The following is a 17100-nucleotide window of genomic DNA, read 5'->3' as shown; positions in this document are numbered from 1 at the left end:
GCTTACATCAGTCAATGATTTGATGTTATAATGAGAACTTTTTTTAGCTTAACTATTTAAATGAACTTTTTGGCATTAAAAAAATGTTTCACATATCTCCAGTTTATCTCTCTTTTTAGAATTTCCTACGTTAATAGATGTTTTACTTTTTTCTTATTAGAGTATCAAAACATTTGGGTATCATCTTAAGATAAATTTTTTAGATACTAATATCAGTTTTATTAAAAGTTTTAACTCTATTACCAAAGAGAAATACAAGATTAAAGGATTAGAAAATTCAAAGCAAATTTTTTTTTTGTTGGTCATAATTTTTCCTTCTTTGCTATTTGGGGTTTAGATTTCTTTAAGAAATTGCTGTTCCATGTCTGTGCTTTCTCTTGAATTACAGGCCTTGAAAAACTCGACTTTACTTGTTGATTATCACATAAAATTGAAATTGCTATTGATATATTGGCTGGGTTTTTTCCCATGGATAATATTTTGGTGCCTGGTGTTCACCTAACCCGTCATTTTGCCTCTGTCTTATGTATCCTATGTGTATTTAATTATTATAAATATTCAGAAGTTATTAAAGAATTTCACATAATCTTGGTAGTCATTTAGTTTAACCAAATATCTGAAAAGGAATTTCCTGTACAGTCATTGCAGGACAATAAAGATTCAGGCAAAAATGACTGTTTCTGCTGTCAAGGAGCTGTGAGGGGAGACATCATGCACATAAATAAGTATTTACAAATCTATCCAAAATTAAATATGATCTAATTTTGGGAGGGAAAGCACTAGGAGCCAGGGGAATCATAATAAACTTAATGTGGAAGGTGGTGCTTCAGCTTAGTGCTGACAGAAATAAAGAATTGTGAAAGGCAGAAGTGAGGGGACAACAAGAAGATAAAGGTGGGAGGTGGAGTACCGTGTGTTAGGAACAGCAGGTGGGCCGGTTTGGCCCCTGGAATGGTGGTGTTCTAGCCACTGTTTAAAGATAAAGACCTCTGGTCGGACTGAATAAACACAACTAGCCTATTTCCTTTTTGGATAATTTGACTTGTTAGGAAGTGTTTCTTTATGTGAATCCTAAACCTGCCTCTCTCCATCATCCATTAGTTTGAAAGAGCACCAGAGAGATGCCTTTTCAGATTGAACTCAGAGCACAATACCTATATTCATTTGTGGAAAAAACTCAACCTAGCATAAAAATGATTAATTACCTTTTTAATAAAGTAGGTATTTTAAAAAGTAAATCCTGGGTCTGGATTCCCTATATTTTTCTTTTCATTGCCTTGTAAGAAAATTAGTTAGTGTTCAGTTTTCCATTAGAAAAAAAACATTGGTAGGGGTTGATGTCTCTGAAATACAGAGTCAATTCTAGGACTTCTTTGAATTTACCTTTTGGCTGTTGACCCAGAAAATATACCTGTAGTAATCATCCAGATAGGTAAAATGATAGCTAAGTGAACATAGCAGGGAATTTGATCTTTAGTAGAAACAAATTTAATATTTCATTGACAAGGTTTGGACAGAAACCTGTTTGTGGCCTGTTCCATGAATACATGGTGCTTCAGTTACTGTTTGAGGGGTTAGTTGTCTATAATAAGGAAAATGGGTTTAATACATTTCAAATGATATGTCTGATTTAAAAAAATTTTTTTTTAGAAACACCACCCCCTGGATATATCAGTGAAGATGGAGAAACAAGTGATCAACAATTAAACCAAAGTATGGACACAGGTATTTAAAAATAATTTTTCTTTTAAAACCTTTCCAAAATTGGCATAGATGATAAGGAACTCAAAATATTAGTAGGCCACTTTTTAAAAATAAAGTTAAAATTTTACATGGAATTTCAGGTTTTCATGATGGCATAGCTTGTGTATATGTGTACATGCACATGTATTTATAAAAAATAATCTTTTCTCTATCTCCAAACAGCCTGAAATGTATAAAGTTAGCTCATGCTGGGTATGGTAGTGCAAATGAACCAGACAAGTCTTAACAGGGCAGGCTAAAATTCTTGTGCCAATCAGAGTGGGACCCTGACTGTAAGTAGTGCTTGTACTACCACTTAAGCAAGATAGGGATACCTAGTCTTAAAGAAGAATAAAGTTAACTTTTTTATAAAGATTTTGTGTGTGTGTGTGTCTGAGTGTGCTATACAAGAAAGAAATTAGTGGGCCTTCTAGTAGAATTGAAGACTTGATTCCTGTATTACCATGATTACTGATTGATAAAACTGTAGTTATTCCTGAGGAATAGATACTTTTCTTATTGTCACTCAGTTTATATTTCAATATCCTAAATGAATGATAGACATTATCACTGAAGTTAAAACTGTTGCCAAACTTTGTTGGAAATAAAAGGTTAAAGTAGCCCATGAAAACTTAGATGTTTATCATGCAAGTTTTAAGTTGTTCAGTCATGTACATTATAACCTCTTAAAGCTTTCTAATCCTCTGATTCTCAGTCTTTTCGTAACTCTTTGTTGGGTCTCCACATAACACTCAGGGCCTTTTAATGTTTTGGAGATACCATTGGAGCACTTGTGCGAACCGTTTATCAATCTTTGACACAAAATTGACTTTACTTATTTTCTTTGAAAATGTTTTATGCCACCTCTCACAAGTCATAGTTGATAACATGATGCAGCATATTTATACACACAGTATAGCATCCCACTACTTTTTGAGTTACTCTTTCTTTTGAGATGTTGACATTACATAATATGTAGCCATATAGCTGAGAGAATACTTTGTTGGCTATGATGTCATTGATACATGCCAGTGAAGATCACAACCAACTTACTCTTTTATACTGTGTGTTTTTTGGCCATGTCTTTCCAGAAGTACTTCTTTAACCACACTAGAGCTTTTCAGATGATGATTTTAATATTTTGTGGATAGAGATGCAATACTCAGGCTGTCCACCTTGATTCCCTACCCTCATTCAATATATGACTGATCCATCTCCTTTTCTAGTTATATGTCTCTTTGATGATGTCTTTTATAAGATTTCTCACTTGCAACTCATCTTTGGTGATATCTCGCAGCCTTTACCCATTGTGCATCTTTCTATTGCCTTTTTCTTTCCTTCTTGAGGAAAAAAAATTGGTTTTTTTTCTGAGATCCTGTCTTTCTACAAATTTGCAATCATTTAAAGCATTTTTGGAAGAATAAGGAGAGGGATAAAAAATAAACCTGTGATTTCATCATTGTAGGAAACTCCTAGGTAAGTGCCCTGTACCAATGTAGATTGGTACCTTCTTTACCACTTATAATTTTAGAAAGTTGTCTAGAATAAGAGGTTAACTTATTTGTCCAGAGTCATACAAGCGGTAGGTGTCAGGTCTTCCTAAGTCTTCCTAGCCTTGAGGAGGTCAGGTCTTAATTAGCCTTCTACTACTAGAAGAAAATTAATGTTAAAAAGATGAGTTTTTGGATCACCAAGCACTTTGAGCATCATTGAAAGCACATTATAATTTCCTAGATGTGATCTATTCACTACTCCTGTTCATTTCTGTGTCTAATGCCTGTTCACGGCATATATATTGAGAGATTTATTCAGTGGACTGCCCATCAAATCGTATATCATAATCTGGACTAAAGTGTATTTCATTCATTTCTTTTCCACTGGATTGATAAACTAGTCTTTTTTGAATAACCATAAATCTCACAGAATGAGACAGACCCTGTCGTGTTCAGAGGCTCAGTGCATATTCGGCACTATGTCATCTACAAACAGGAGTACCTGGAGTACCTCATAATCTGTAGCAAGTCACTTTCTCATTTACATTTAGTTAGGGCTGCCACCATGACACTTAACATGTTGGGGAAAGTACTCAGGTTTCCTGATAGCAGGAATTATTCCTGATGCTCAGAATTATTCAAGAAAGTTATCACTGATTGTGTTTGTCATACAATCTTGTATAACCTTCCTATATGCATGGGAGATAGTTTATTAGAGGAGAAGCTTTAAGGATTCATTTGGCTATACTAGAAGAATTCTTTTTTTTTTTCTTTCAAGAGATGGCCTTTTTTTACAGCAAACTTTGAGATCATGAAAAGTGCTGGGTAGCTTCCCCAGTGGAATCTAGCTTAATCTCTTCTTACTCAGTCCTGGATCTAAATCATTACTCATCTGCAGAACCAGTCTAAGAAAATAAGAGACTTCAACTCAGATAACCTCAAAGGTCTCTTCCACTTCTTAGATTTCTGATGTACATGGATGAACATAACAGACTACCTCTCCAGCTTGTATATTGTAGTCTGGACAGTTTTCATCCTTTTTGTTTGACTAATATATATAATTATGCCAATTTCTTTGATATATTTATATAGTGAATAGCAATGTTCTCTACAAACCAAAATAACTATTAGTTGGCTTCCTTTAAACCAAGCCACCAGCTTTCCTTAATGATCTCCTGAAGGAGAGGCAACATGGTATAAAGAGCATTGCAGTTGATTGGCTCTGCTTTTTGTAGCCATTTCAGGTAAAACTAAGGGAATGTGAAGCACCATCACCCATTTAACTCAGAATAATCATCTTTGGAAACTGGTTCACCCGTGCACTGAAATAAGATTAAAAATTTGTTTTGTCCTTTTTTTTACATCCGTTAGAAATAGAATCTATTAAAAATTTTTATTTTTATTTACTCTAATAAAACTCTGATCTCATGACTGGACCCTTGTACAATATCATATCACTTCTGTATATCCCTATGCTATTTTCTTCAGTATATAGATACTATTTATAAATGGAATATAAAATGAAGTTGTTAACTAATGCTCGTTGCCAGCAAAAAGGGGGTTTAAAGACAGGTTTCAAAAATCCTTATGCTGTTCTGTCATAAACCTGTGAAATCCATTGCTAATCACAGATTGAAAAAACAAAAACACAGTAAAGTTGCTAGCAAGGAGTAAGCTTTCACAGACCAAAAATTGCCTATTGCAAATAAACCCATGATAGAATGTTGAAGTAATCTCTTTGTAAACTGAGAGAAGAAGATAAAGTCTAAGTAGACATCATTAAATAATATTTTATTTCTATGTTGGTAGAGCTGAATTTATCTTTTCAAAATTGTTCAAATAAACAAACTTCAACTTAGATTTATAAGTAAATAATTATATATCCACGTGTATTGAAGATGACACCCTGTTTTTTTTTCTCATTAAAATATTTTGTTTTAGTTTAAATATATGTTGTTAATATATTGAATTAGAAGTGGCTCACCTCTTAGACTCTTACATACTTCAATTTTGGCAAATAACCAAGATGTCATTTACTTTCTAAAATATGATATTGGGTGAAATAAATGAAAATAATTTATCACTTTAAAATGTGCAAGTTTATCTTACATTAATTTCCATAGTGAAGATTGTATTTTTGTAGAAAAACTTGAATTGTTTTCCTGATGAGTGATTTAAATACACAGATTTCTAATTGGAGTAGATTATAAGATCATAGATTTAGAGCTCACAGGGAAGGGATCATTTACCCCCAGCTGCTTAGAATTTATCTGAGACCATTGGAAGGCAAGAAACACCCCTCTTCCCCATCCCTCCCCAGAGGATTTCCCTATCTCCATGGTATTTCCCTTTCAGCCTCTTGTTTTTCAAAACTGTTCTAGGTTGATTGAATGCTTAAATGAGTTGGAAAGCACTAGGTGAATTCCTTCCAGTGAAATAGCAGACCACCAGGTCTTACTATTTGCCCTGCTATTGCCACCTATGCTCCTGCAGGCCTTACCATCTGCCTTGTAATCTAAAGACCCTTGGGCCTTTCCAGCCTTCCTGCAGCTAAACTTGTATCTATTGTATCCCCTAATTAGAAGGTGAGTTCTTTGAGAACAAAGACTATCTCACTTTTTTTTTTTTTTTACTTTATGTATATCTTCAGTACAGTGCTTGGTATATAATAGTTCTTAATAAATGCTTTCATTCATTTGGTCAACTCCCATGTTTAACAGAAAAGAAAACTGAAACTCAAGAAGAATCACTTTATCAAGATTACATAGGTAGTAAGTGGCAGAGCTAAAATTTATTCCAAATCCATTATTAATTCCACTTGTACAACAGATTTAGTTTAATATCTCAATTGTCCCAAAGTATATGAAGAGTTAAAACTTACTCTAATGGTTATTAACACTATAATCACTGTTATTAAATCAGAAAAATCTATTTTGTAGTTTACTGTATCTAAATTAAATAAGGGAATTCTCTTAACTCTACAAATTATATACCTGGAAGGCACTCTGTCTTCATCTCTCTCTTAGAATTCCTACCTTCCTTTAAGGTTCTGCTCAAGTGCTGCCTCCTTTGTAAAAGACTGCTCATTTTCCCTAGTTAGCTGTTAATGTTTCCTCTCCCTCTTGAAATTACCTTATATTTACTTAGCTATGTACAGGTTCTATTGGCCTGGAGAATGTAAGCCTCCTTGAGGGGAGAAAGATTTTTGTTTTTCTCTTTTTGAGGCTTTGTGTGCTTTCACTTTTGTTTTCGGTTTGGGACTGTGATTTAATTGGTATAGGAAATCCTTGGGATTAGCATCTCTTCTGCTACTTTTAGTTTTAGTGAATTGCCTGGGGCACTGAACACTTGAGTGACTTAGCCAGGATGTGTCACACATCCAATGTAATGTGATCTCCTGTATCTCGAAAGCTTTTAATGTGAAATTAGGGAGGTTTTAGAAAATTTCTTGACTGTTTTCCTCTTTATATTGCAAGTCTATAAAATTTTTAAATAGTTGTTTTTTGGATAGCAGAGTATTCAGTAAATACTGAAGTATTTTGGAAAGAGTTTTGTATAATTTTTACACTCCCAAGGAAGCAAACATTTTGAACATAGAGTGTGTTGTGTTCCCACAGTCCTTGAAAATCTGACACAACAGGAATTTCTATGTGGGCTGACTCTTTAGGGGAAGAATAAATTTAACTTAATTGTCAAATTCTTGAATTTGCTTATTTAAAGTACTTGTATTTGACCTTTTTTGTTTTTAGAAAATTATGTATTACAAAGGCTAATTCCTACTTTTATAACCTGATAGCTTAATAACAATTCAGAATTATTTTGTTACAAAAGTAATTTTAATGATATACTGTAATTTTCTTATAATTTGTGAATAAATAAGGATACCTTCATTCTCGCATTCAGATAGAGCTGTATGTTGTCTGTTTTATATCTAAAGATGGAAATTACAACCCACCTTTACTTGTCCACTCTAGGCAACTTTTGTCCATATCCTAAAAGAAGTTGCCATAGAGTGTATGTCCAACATACTAAGGTCTTTCTTTTCTTTCTCCTGACATCATGAGAATATACCAGTGTAGTACTTGTCCACTTGTTATCCTTCAGTTAGCATAGTACCACCCCTTCTTTTTCACTTACACGTTTCCCTGATGGCATCTTTTCCTGTTGTTGTTGTTGAGTCATTTTAGTTGTGTTTGACTCTATATTTTGGCATCTATGTCTTTTCTTGGCAAAGATATTGGAGTGTTTTGCCATTTCCTTCTCCATTGTGTCTCCGTTTTGCAGATGAGGAACTGAAGCAGATAGGGGCTAAGTGGCTTGCACAGGGTCACACAGCTAGCAGATGTCTGAGGCTGGATGTGAACTCAGATCTTCCTGACCCAGACCTGGTACTCTGTCTAGTGAACCACCTAGCTACCTCATCCTTTATGCTACTTATCCTTTAAAGTTCCTTATTTATTATATACTTCAATCTTTTCACACCTACCATGCGCTTCTCCATTGCCCTCTGTATATTTATTTTTAATTCTTCAAAGTCTGTGGTTTTCTATGACATAACTATGTCATAGAAATAGTTATAACCAGTCGTTATATTGATATTCAAAAGATGGGTCTTTGTTTCTAGTAGATTTTGTTGTCATTAAAGGGATTTCAATACTTTCTGAAGGCAATTCAGCCCATTCTTCTTTTGTTTGATTCTGGGTCTGTGTCATCTATATGTACTCTGTGTGTGTGTGTGTGTGTGTGTAGTGATAGAAAAATGCTATAAATTGTTCATCTTAGTGTCATAATGTGATTCATAATCAAACCATTTTCATGTACTTGGTCTTTTCTGTGTAAGTGTTTAGGCTAAACTCTTTGGAGTATCCCCATCTCTCCCCAACACACACACAAATACTTCATGAATACTAATAGTAATAGCTTAAATTTATATAGTTCTTTTAAGATTTACAAAGTACTTTCCTTAAAACAATGTGGTGTGGGATAGGTAGTGTGAATATTATCATTACTATTTTACATCTGAGAAAATTAAGACTCAGAGAGGTTGTATGAATTATTGGGCCCCTTTCCCACATTTGTTAAAGGAAGAAAGTTGCAGTATAGTTCAAAGGGCTTAGGATGTGAAGTCAAAAGGGCCTGCTTCAAATCCCAACTCTGCCACCTACTGCCTTTTTGGCTTTGGGCAAAGCACTTTTATCTCCCTGGGCCTCTGTTTCCTTTTCTGTAAAGTCATGGGGTTAAACAAGATGACCTGACCTCTAAGTTACCCCTTTTAGTTTTAAATCTATGAGTATGTAATTTCTGTAAGGTGCTTTCTAGTTGTAAATACTGCAGTTTATTTGCAAATCTTGAAACACTAGTCTCTAGAGAATCAAAGTTGCCGGGGACCCAGAAATCAATGGAAATTCACATTGTGAATATAGTCCTTTAATTTTGCTTTGGTTAATTCTGTTAAACTTCCCTGGACAGCTTATTTCTTTAGGCCTGTCATTCCACCTTCCTGTATAGAGGTCACTTTTCTCTATCTCTTTCTTCTCGCCTCCTCTGGATTTCAGTCCATTGATAGCCTTCCTCACATGCCCTTCTCTCTCTTTTACTTAAACTCCTGACCCATCTCACACCAGAGCTATACCCTCAGCTTGTACCCTCCAACAGCCTTCCTTGTCACTCATCCCTTCTGTTACTGATGTTCAATCTCTTATCTCCTGACTTCTCTGCCTATAGACATACTTCTGGTCTTTCTCTCTTCTTTTTCTTAATTTTATGACCCTTTGACCCTGTCAAGCTCTCACCCCTGTCTCTCTCTCTCTCTCTCTCTCTCTCTCTCTCCCCCCCCCCCCCCCCCCCCTCCCCCCCCCCCCCCCCCTCCCTCTCCCCCCTCCCCCCTTTACTTCCTCTCTTCCAACTTCTTAACTATTTGGAGTTTGTCTCTGGTCTTAATCATTCAATTAAATTTACTTTCTCCAAAGTTACCAGTGTTCTCTTAAATGCCAAATCAAATGGCCCTTCTCTGTTCTTTTTTTTAACCTTCCTCAAGTATTTAACACTTGACCAGGTCTTTCTTAGATAATCTCTATTTTCTGAGTTTTCGTAAGAAGTGGCATAAAAGAAATCTAGAAATATGTTATTTGTAAAAAGATATGTTGATCATATAATAAGAGTTGTATTACACTGGTATACATAAATGGGAAAAGACCTTGAAAACTTCCCAGCATTTAGGGTAAACGTCTTTTGTGGGGGCTGTGTGTTAGAATATGGACAAAATTCACTGGATGAGATAGTGTGCATGGATTTCAATTTAGATTGATAGAATAGCCACATTGATTAGGACAGGGATATTTTGAAGTACTGAAGGAAAGTAAATTATATATTTACCTGGTGTACAGTAGTTTTCTCTAATATTTTTGTAAATTTTGTTTATACAAAGTCATTTCTAGGCCATTGTCCTAATATAAGCCTCCAATAACAGGCCCAGTAGGTGACTTATTTATAAATTTTCTCTTCCTGGAATACAAAATTACCTGTATCATCAGTTAGCCATTATATAGGATCAGTCCAATTTTCCTTTTTTTTAGATTTTCTTTAGATCTTGTCGCTGAAGACGGATTTGTCTACTAGAAGTAGCACTTACTTTATATAAAATTGAATGTGTTTCAGTCTCGTTACCTCAATTTTTTTGTAAAAATGTATATACATACCTGTCTGTTTAATCTTTTCATTAGTCTTTTGTGTTAAAACTTTGAGGTTGTTGATCATTCCTTTAAAGAAAATGGTGTGACATAAATGTGTAAGAAGTGATAGATAATATTGACTACATAGCTAGTTGCATTATTTAAAATAAGTGGCATTTAAGCCCATGGGAAATTGTGTGTACAGTTTTCCAAAATGTCAGTAGTAATTATAACTCATTTAATCATCTTCTTGGTATTAGTAGTGGCAACAATTCCAGGAGAAAAATCTGGAATATCTAATGTTCTCTTATTATTCTAGGATCTCCAGCAGAACTCTCTCCTAGCACTCTTTCCCCAGTTAATCATAGCTTGGGTAAGCTGTTAATCTTTTATCAGTTGTTTTTTTTTTTTTTTTAAGGTTGCCATATATTTGTGTAACCCTAAGTTTCTCTCTCTTTCAAGGTATGATTATTTCATATGTGTTATAGTGCTGAAGTTGATGTGGGAAAAATGCTCATTATTTTTGAGATACAGAGATCTGAAGTATTACTACAATTCTAAATTCTTATTGGATGGAAAGAAAAATGACAATATTTTCTTACTCATGGAAAATTTAAAGGCCAGGTACAGCTAGGTTGTTTTAAGATAGTCCATGAACTTAAAATTTGCTTTACCTAAAATTAGTTTTATCTAAATGTTTTAAATATAGATAAAGGCCTTTGTAGGGATAACAGTAAAATCTTACTGAAGAAAAATGCTACTCTAACCACAGGTTCTATATAAGACAGCATGGTACAGTGGAAAGAACATTATACTAAATACTTTACAAGTATTACCTTATTTGATCCTGTAAGGTTGGTACTATGATCCCTATTTTACAGATGAGGCAATTGAGGCAAACAGGTGAAGTGACTTGTCCAGGTCACCTTGCTGGTTATCTGAGGCCAAGTTTAAACCTGGGTCTCTCTGACTCCAGAACCAGTGCTCTATCCACTTTGCCACTTGGCTGCCTCAGCAAGTCATTTAACCTCCATGATCTCAGTTTCCTTATCTATAAAATGAGAGTTCTAGGTTAGATGACCTCTGTGGTCCCTTCCAGTTCTAAATCTGATCTTGTGATTCTTTTTCCTTGTTTTCATATAGTAACTTTCCTATCAACTTCTTCCCACTAGGAGTGTGGTTTCTGGCAGTTATTTGCCTTGCAAGTAAATTCTGCCATAATAAAAATTATAATGTGGAGTTCATAGTATGAAATTGAACCTCTCCATAGCCAGTAATTGTTCTTGGGATCCTAGATGCCCCTTGCAGCACATAGAACTTTTGATTCTGTTTAAACTGGCAAACTTAAAATGTTTTGAGGTGCTAAATTACATTGGTAAAGGGAATTTCGTCTTCTAAGAATTGTATATTAGTGCAACCACAAATCCAGTTTCTGTCTTTGTCGCTAGTTTTGTGTACCTCTTGCTATTTTGATTAACTAGGTAACTCACCAGGTACTAATTAAATGTTAAATTAGGAAAGTGTTGGAGAGCTGAGGTTTTTTCCTTTCAAACTATCACTAATATAAAATTTTTATTCTAGTAGTTTTGAGCTGATTTTCTAAATAGATTTTCTGCTCTTTGCCTTCTCCAACTCTTTGCACCAAAAATGGGCTCTATTAATTTTACTTTTGTTACCTATAATAGAGACATAGATAGTTAAAGTGAAAATTTAGAAATACAAGATTGAGGTACGTCTCAGGTAATTAACTCATTTGAGCAACAGTTATAGAAATCACAGAATCTTAGTGCTGGATTGGACCTTAGTGATTATCTTAGCTTATATATGAGGACACACGAACAAGTAAGTGAATTTGCCCAAAGTTGTATAGCTAGTTAGTGGCAGAGTTGTAAGCAGAATCTTGTAAAAAAATGAGTACTTTTTTTCTATTGTAGCTTCCCTTTTTTGGTACTTGCTAGTGATCACTCATTCCCAGCTGACAATATAAAAAATTTGAGCAGTTATAAAAGTGAAAAATTTTAAGCAGTATTTGGCTAAAGCTATCAGTAGAAAAATGATCCAAAATGAAGACATGGGGTTTCAAGATTGGATGACGGAGTAAAATGAGACAGGTCTGAAAAGGAAATTCTGTTATGATTTATGGGAAATAGAACTATATTGTAAATAGATGTTTATCACATGGTACTGGTACTGGTATGTTTGCATTGGTAAAGGTAATTCTGCTGTTGTCTATTGTTGTTTTACATTGTTATCTTAGGAATTAATTAGTTTTATCTCTGCCTTTCTCCCCCCCTTTTTTTTTCCAGATTTGCAGCCAGTTACTTACTCAGAGCCTGCATTTTGGTGTTCAATAGCGTATTATGAGCTAAATCAGAGGGTTGGAGAAACCTTCCATGCATCACAGCCTTCACTAACTGTAGATGGATTTACAGATCCATCAAATTCAGAGAGATTTTGCTTAGGTTTACTCTCCAACGTTAACCGAAATGCTACAGTGGAAATGACAAGACGGCATATAGGTATTTATTTTCTTTTTTTTTTCTTTAGAAAAACTTAACTGGGTATTTGTGATTGGGGTCAGTCACCATGTTGTTACTGATAGTAACCTGTGCTACTCTACAGTAGCAGAGAATTCTAAAGCACTTTCTAAAGCTAGTCCTGTGCATTGGTAATGGAAATATGCTACAGTATTCTACTACAAAAGAGAGTATATGCAAACAGACAATTTATTTTCTTGTTTCTATGTATATCAGGCATAACTGAACCCCCTAGATACATACCTACTTATTTATTTGTCACCATTTCCAGCCAACTTTTGTCCTGCCTTTGTGGAGGACTTGGGCTAAGTCGTAGAAAGGTGCCTCAAAGATTTGTTGATAATCCTTTATTGGCCCTTGTTCTTTACAAGGGTTTCAACTCAATTCAGTTCTACAAACATATATAATGATTCTACTCTGTGCTAGGTAGCTTCAGAGACAAAAATGTAACAATTCCTGACTTCAGGGAGCTTACTGAGATGAAACTACACATATGTAGATAAATAAATATCAAATCTATGTAAGTGAAGACGAAATTATGGGGAAATGCGGAGGTCAAAAAAGGCCTCTTGTAAGAAGTGTCACTTGAGCTGAGCTAAGCATTCCAGCCAGAGGAGGCAAGAAAGGAAAACATTCCAGACATCAGGGACAGCCCATCAGCCTCTGCAAAGGCATGGATAAGGGAGCTGGGTTGGCATATGTAGAAAATAGTAAGCAGGCCAGTTAGTCTGGAATGTAGAGTACATAAGAAAGATTGATGTGGAATTGGTCTAGAAAGACAGGTTGTTTACTGATTAAAGCCCAAAGGGGCTTTAATTGACAAACAAAGGAGTATGTATTTTATCCTAGATGTTCCAGGAAGCCACTGAAACTTCTTGGTATGGGATAGTGACATAGGCAGATATTTGAAAAATGGATTGAAGAAGCAGAGGAGAGGAAGTTTGGATTCAAGAAACCCAATTACAAAGTTATTCTCTCTAAGCCTTGGTGGGAGAGAGAAGGGTGGGAGGGAGATAATTTGGAACTCAAAATTTTTTTTTATTATTTATTTTCTCAAAGTGGGTATCATAAAAACTCAGAGGAGAAATGATTCAGGAGGAGAAAGTTTGGTCAACATTGTTAAGTGCTACAGACATGTCAAGAAGGATGAGGCTTGACAAAAGGCCATTAGATTTTGAAAGGGGAGGGAGGAGAATAAGCTGTTATTAAGTGCCTACTATTTGTCAGGCATTGTGCTGAGTACTTTATAAATACTACCTCATTTTATTGTCACATAAGCCTGGGGGGAAGGGATAGGTTCTATTATTTCTCCCCATTTTACAGTTGCGAAAACTGAAGCAGACAGAGGTTAAACAACTTACCTAGGGTTACACAGCTAGTAACTAGTCATTTAAGAAATCATTGGTAGAGAGAGCAGTTTTAATTCAGTGATGAGGTCAGAAGCCAGATTGCAGAGAGTTGAGAAGAGAGCTGGAGGCAGCCAAACTAAAAAAGTTTAGACGGCTTTTTCTGGCAACTTGCCTCAGAATGGGAGGAGAAAGATATAGGAAGGAAGATTGCTTGAAGGAGGACAAAACATTTATTAACTGCTTATTTTGTTGCAGGAACTGTACTAAGCAATGTGGATATAAATAAAAGCAAAAAGAAAGATAGTCTCTGCCCTTAAGGAGCTTACTTTCTAATAGAAGAAGACAAGATTGGTGGGGGGGGATTTGGGGGAGTTACCTGTGGGGTGCACAGTATCAAATCCTCGAGAATTAGAAGCAAAACCCAGAAGGTAATGAAAAGTGACCAGCCTAGTCCTTCCCCCAGAATGGAGGTGGAACTCACCAAGGAGAGAAGAAAGCCATAGAGGTGGAGGAATGTTCCAAGATGAGGACTTTCCAGGTGCTAATGGAAGATATAGGATGAGAGGGAAGTTGAGACATAGTATTGTCCTGAAAATCATAAGCAGAGCCCAGAGAGGATAGGAGGGTGGGGGAAGAACCAGAATAGGTCTCCTGGAAGATGAGATTTGAGCTGAATCTTTGAAGGAATCTTAGGAGGCAGAGGTAAGGAAGGAGAAATTCTAGGGATGCAGGGACAGCCAGTGAAAGGGCACATAGGAGATGAAGTGTCATGTGTAGCTGAATCATAGAGTTGTTGTGCAAGGAAATTAAGAAGATTAGAAAGGTTGGAAGGGACCAGGTTGCAAAGGTTTTAAATGCTTAGTAGAGGATATTCTATTTGATCCTATAGGTAATAGGGAACCACTCATTGGAATTTGTTAATTAGGAATACCATATGGTCGTGTCTGCATTTCAGGAAAAATCACTTTGGAAGTTGAGTGGAGCATATATTGGGATAGGGAGAGACAATAGTCCTGACATAAGAGGTACTAAACCTTTTGAGAAAGGAAGGAGGATGACCTGGTGACCAGTAGATAACAACTACCAGGAACTGAATTTGGTTATAAATTTGAATAGAGTGAACCTAGAGATTACTGAGTAATAGCTGTAGAGGAACAATCTGGAAGTGGTAATGGGAAACAAGCAGTATTCTAATCTCTGACCAGGGATGCTGTGTCTTGGGGTGTTGAGGGGAAGTTTCTGTGAATACCCCAAGATGGGGTAAGCATGAAAGAGATCCAAAAAGAAGAAAATTTTGTTACCTATGGAACTGGAATTCCAGAGAGCACAGTTGAGGGGGTAGACGGAACCAAGTGGGAAGTTGAAAGGGTAGAGTTAAAGTAGATGGGTGATGGTTATGGGACTAGACAGCAGTGGTTGGGAGATGGAGTGCTTTATTAACAGGCATGTTGGAATCATCTGCATCAGGAGAATGTGGGAAGATTTCCTAATCATAAGAGAAAAGTCAGGAGATGGGAATAAGTCCACTGATGATGGCAAGTGAGCAGAATATACTCAGACTTGTGCCATCCTGTTGTCTCAGTGCCGCCTTGATGGTCACCTCCATCATGGTCATAAAAGCATGAGCTTGATGACTTCTTTCTCTGGATTGTGCTATGGGGCACAGTGGATGGAAGTTGCATAGAAGTAAATTTAGTCTTAATATGATTGAACAAGCATTTATTAAGCCAGTACTGTGTGCCAGACACTGTGTTAAGCACTGGACACAAATGCAAAAACTGTCTCTGCCCTCAAAGAAGTTACACCCTGGTTGAGGCCATACAGCAAGTAAGAGTTATCTCATACGATACACTGACTTAGGAAGACATAGGTTCTTCACTAGAAGTCTTTAAAAAAAAAAGTGAAATGATTATTTGTCAGATATGTTGTAGAGAGGATTCTTACTTATCTAGAGGTTGTACCTGCTGATCTTAGAGTTCCGTCCAACTCTGAGATTCTGTGGTTGTGTTGCTTCTCTGATCAGTAGTCTTCAGTGTCTCCCTCTTCTAGGATAAAAAGTAAATTCCTCATCTTGTCATTTAAGGGTCTCCACCATCTGGTTGTGGTCCACCTTTGCATCCTTAGTTCACATTATTGCTGCTTTACTAGTCCATATTCCAGCCACATTTGTGTACTACTTTGAACTTGTCATTTCATCTCCTACCTCTTTCTATTTTTATAAGCTGTATACCCTGGATGGGTGGATGAATGAAAAGGCATTAAGTGCTTACTATGTGACAAACACATAGGACATAAATAGAAAGCAAGATGTTTCCTGCTCAAGGAGTCCCCATTTGAGGAGACAACTCAGCTGCAGGATGGATGGGAAGGCCTCCTTTGGCTCTAAGGACAGAGCTGACATCTGTGGTCTTGAGAGTGTAAGATATCTAGGTCTGTAAAATAGGTCTATGGATCATCAAGGTGCTGTAATAGAACAGATGGTAATATCTGCGGTGGAGGTTTAGAGAACACACGGATAGGGCATATAATAAGTCCCAGTGTATTTCCATCTCATTGGAAGAATTACAGTTGGGGGCTTTCTCTGTATCAAAGAGGTCTGGAAGCAAGGGGGCTGGGGCTGGTTTTTAACTCTGCTTTTCTAAATCTTCATTGTCCTTTAAGATAATAGCTCATGTCCTCCCAGCAGCCTTGATGGTCACCCCTGTCTCCATCTTCAAATTGTCTTTACTTATTTCTGTATCTTTTATCTTTTATCTTTCTCTTTCCCTAGTAGAATATAAGCTTCTTGGGGGTAAGAGGTTTTAATTTTTGTATTTGGCAGTGTGTTGAATATTTGAGGGGGGAGGGATGGATCTATACCTATTGTTTCATTGGTATAGGAAACTCCTTTGATGAATGCAAATTGGTGCTTGTTCCCTAACTTAAGAGTATTTGAGAGTTACCTGAGGCATTGAGGGATCAGAGCTGGTATGTGTCAGAAATAGGCTTTGAACCAAGTCTGACTGACTCTTATCTGCTATTCTGCTTCTCATTATTTAGCATGTTGTGTGTATGATCCTTAATAAATGCTGTTTGAGTTATACCTTGAAGCATTACAGAAAATGTGAGTTTAAGAGTCAGGAAGTGTGGCTCTGTTCCCATACTATCTCTCATACCGGTTCCCCAAATTACATACCTTTTTTTTTAGTGTTAGCTGATACAATGGATGGTTTACTGCCATTCTGTAACTAAGAGAAACAATAAACCATAATATATTCCTCTCACTGTCAGAAATATCATGAAAATACCTTCATACAGTAAACTTTAC

General features: G+C 36.1%; 1 protein-coding gene across 5 annotated transcripts in view; it reads left to right on the top strand.

Moving 5' to 3' along the window:
* Nucleotides 1-17100, top strand: part of SMAD2 (SMAD family member 2) — a 92176-nt gene that overhangs the window by 66178 nt on the left and 8898 nt on the right. For 4 of the 5 annotated variants that reach the window (XM_027868945.1, XM_027868944.1, XM_027868946.1 and 1 more), the window contains 3 exons: nucleotides 1651-1725; nucleotides 10227-10280; nucleotides 12214-12426. In XM_027868945.1, coding sequence (XP_027724746.1) covers nucleotides 1651-1725; nucleotides 10227-10280; nucleotides 12214-12426 — 342 coding nt within the window. The remainder of the gene's footprint in view (nucleotides 1-1650; nucleotides 1726-10226; nucleotides 10281-12213; nucleotides 12427-17100) is intronic. The other variant, XM_027868947.1, reaches the window with a different exon arrangement.

The sequence above is a fragment of the Vombatus ursinus genome, unplaced genomic scaffold (assembly GCF_900497805.2).
Source record: "Vombatus ursinus unplaced genomic scaffold, bare-nosed wombat genome assembly UNPS02014791.1, whole genome shotgun sequence".
Lineage (NCBI taxonomy): Eukaryota > Metazoa > Chordata > Mammalia > Diprotodontia > Vombatidae > Vombatus > Vombatus ursinus.
This window is presented reverse-complemented; position numbering and strand designations above follow the sequence as displayed.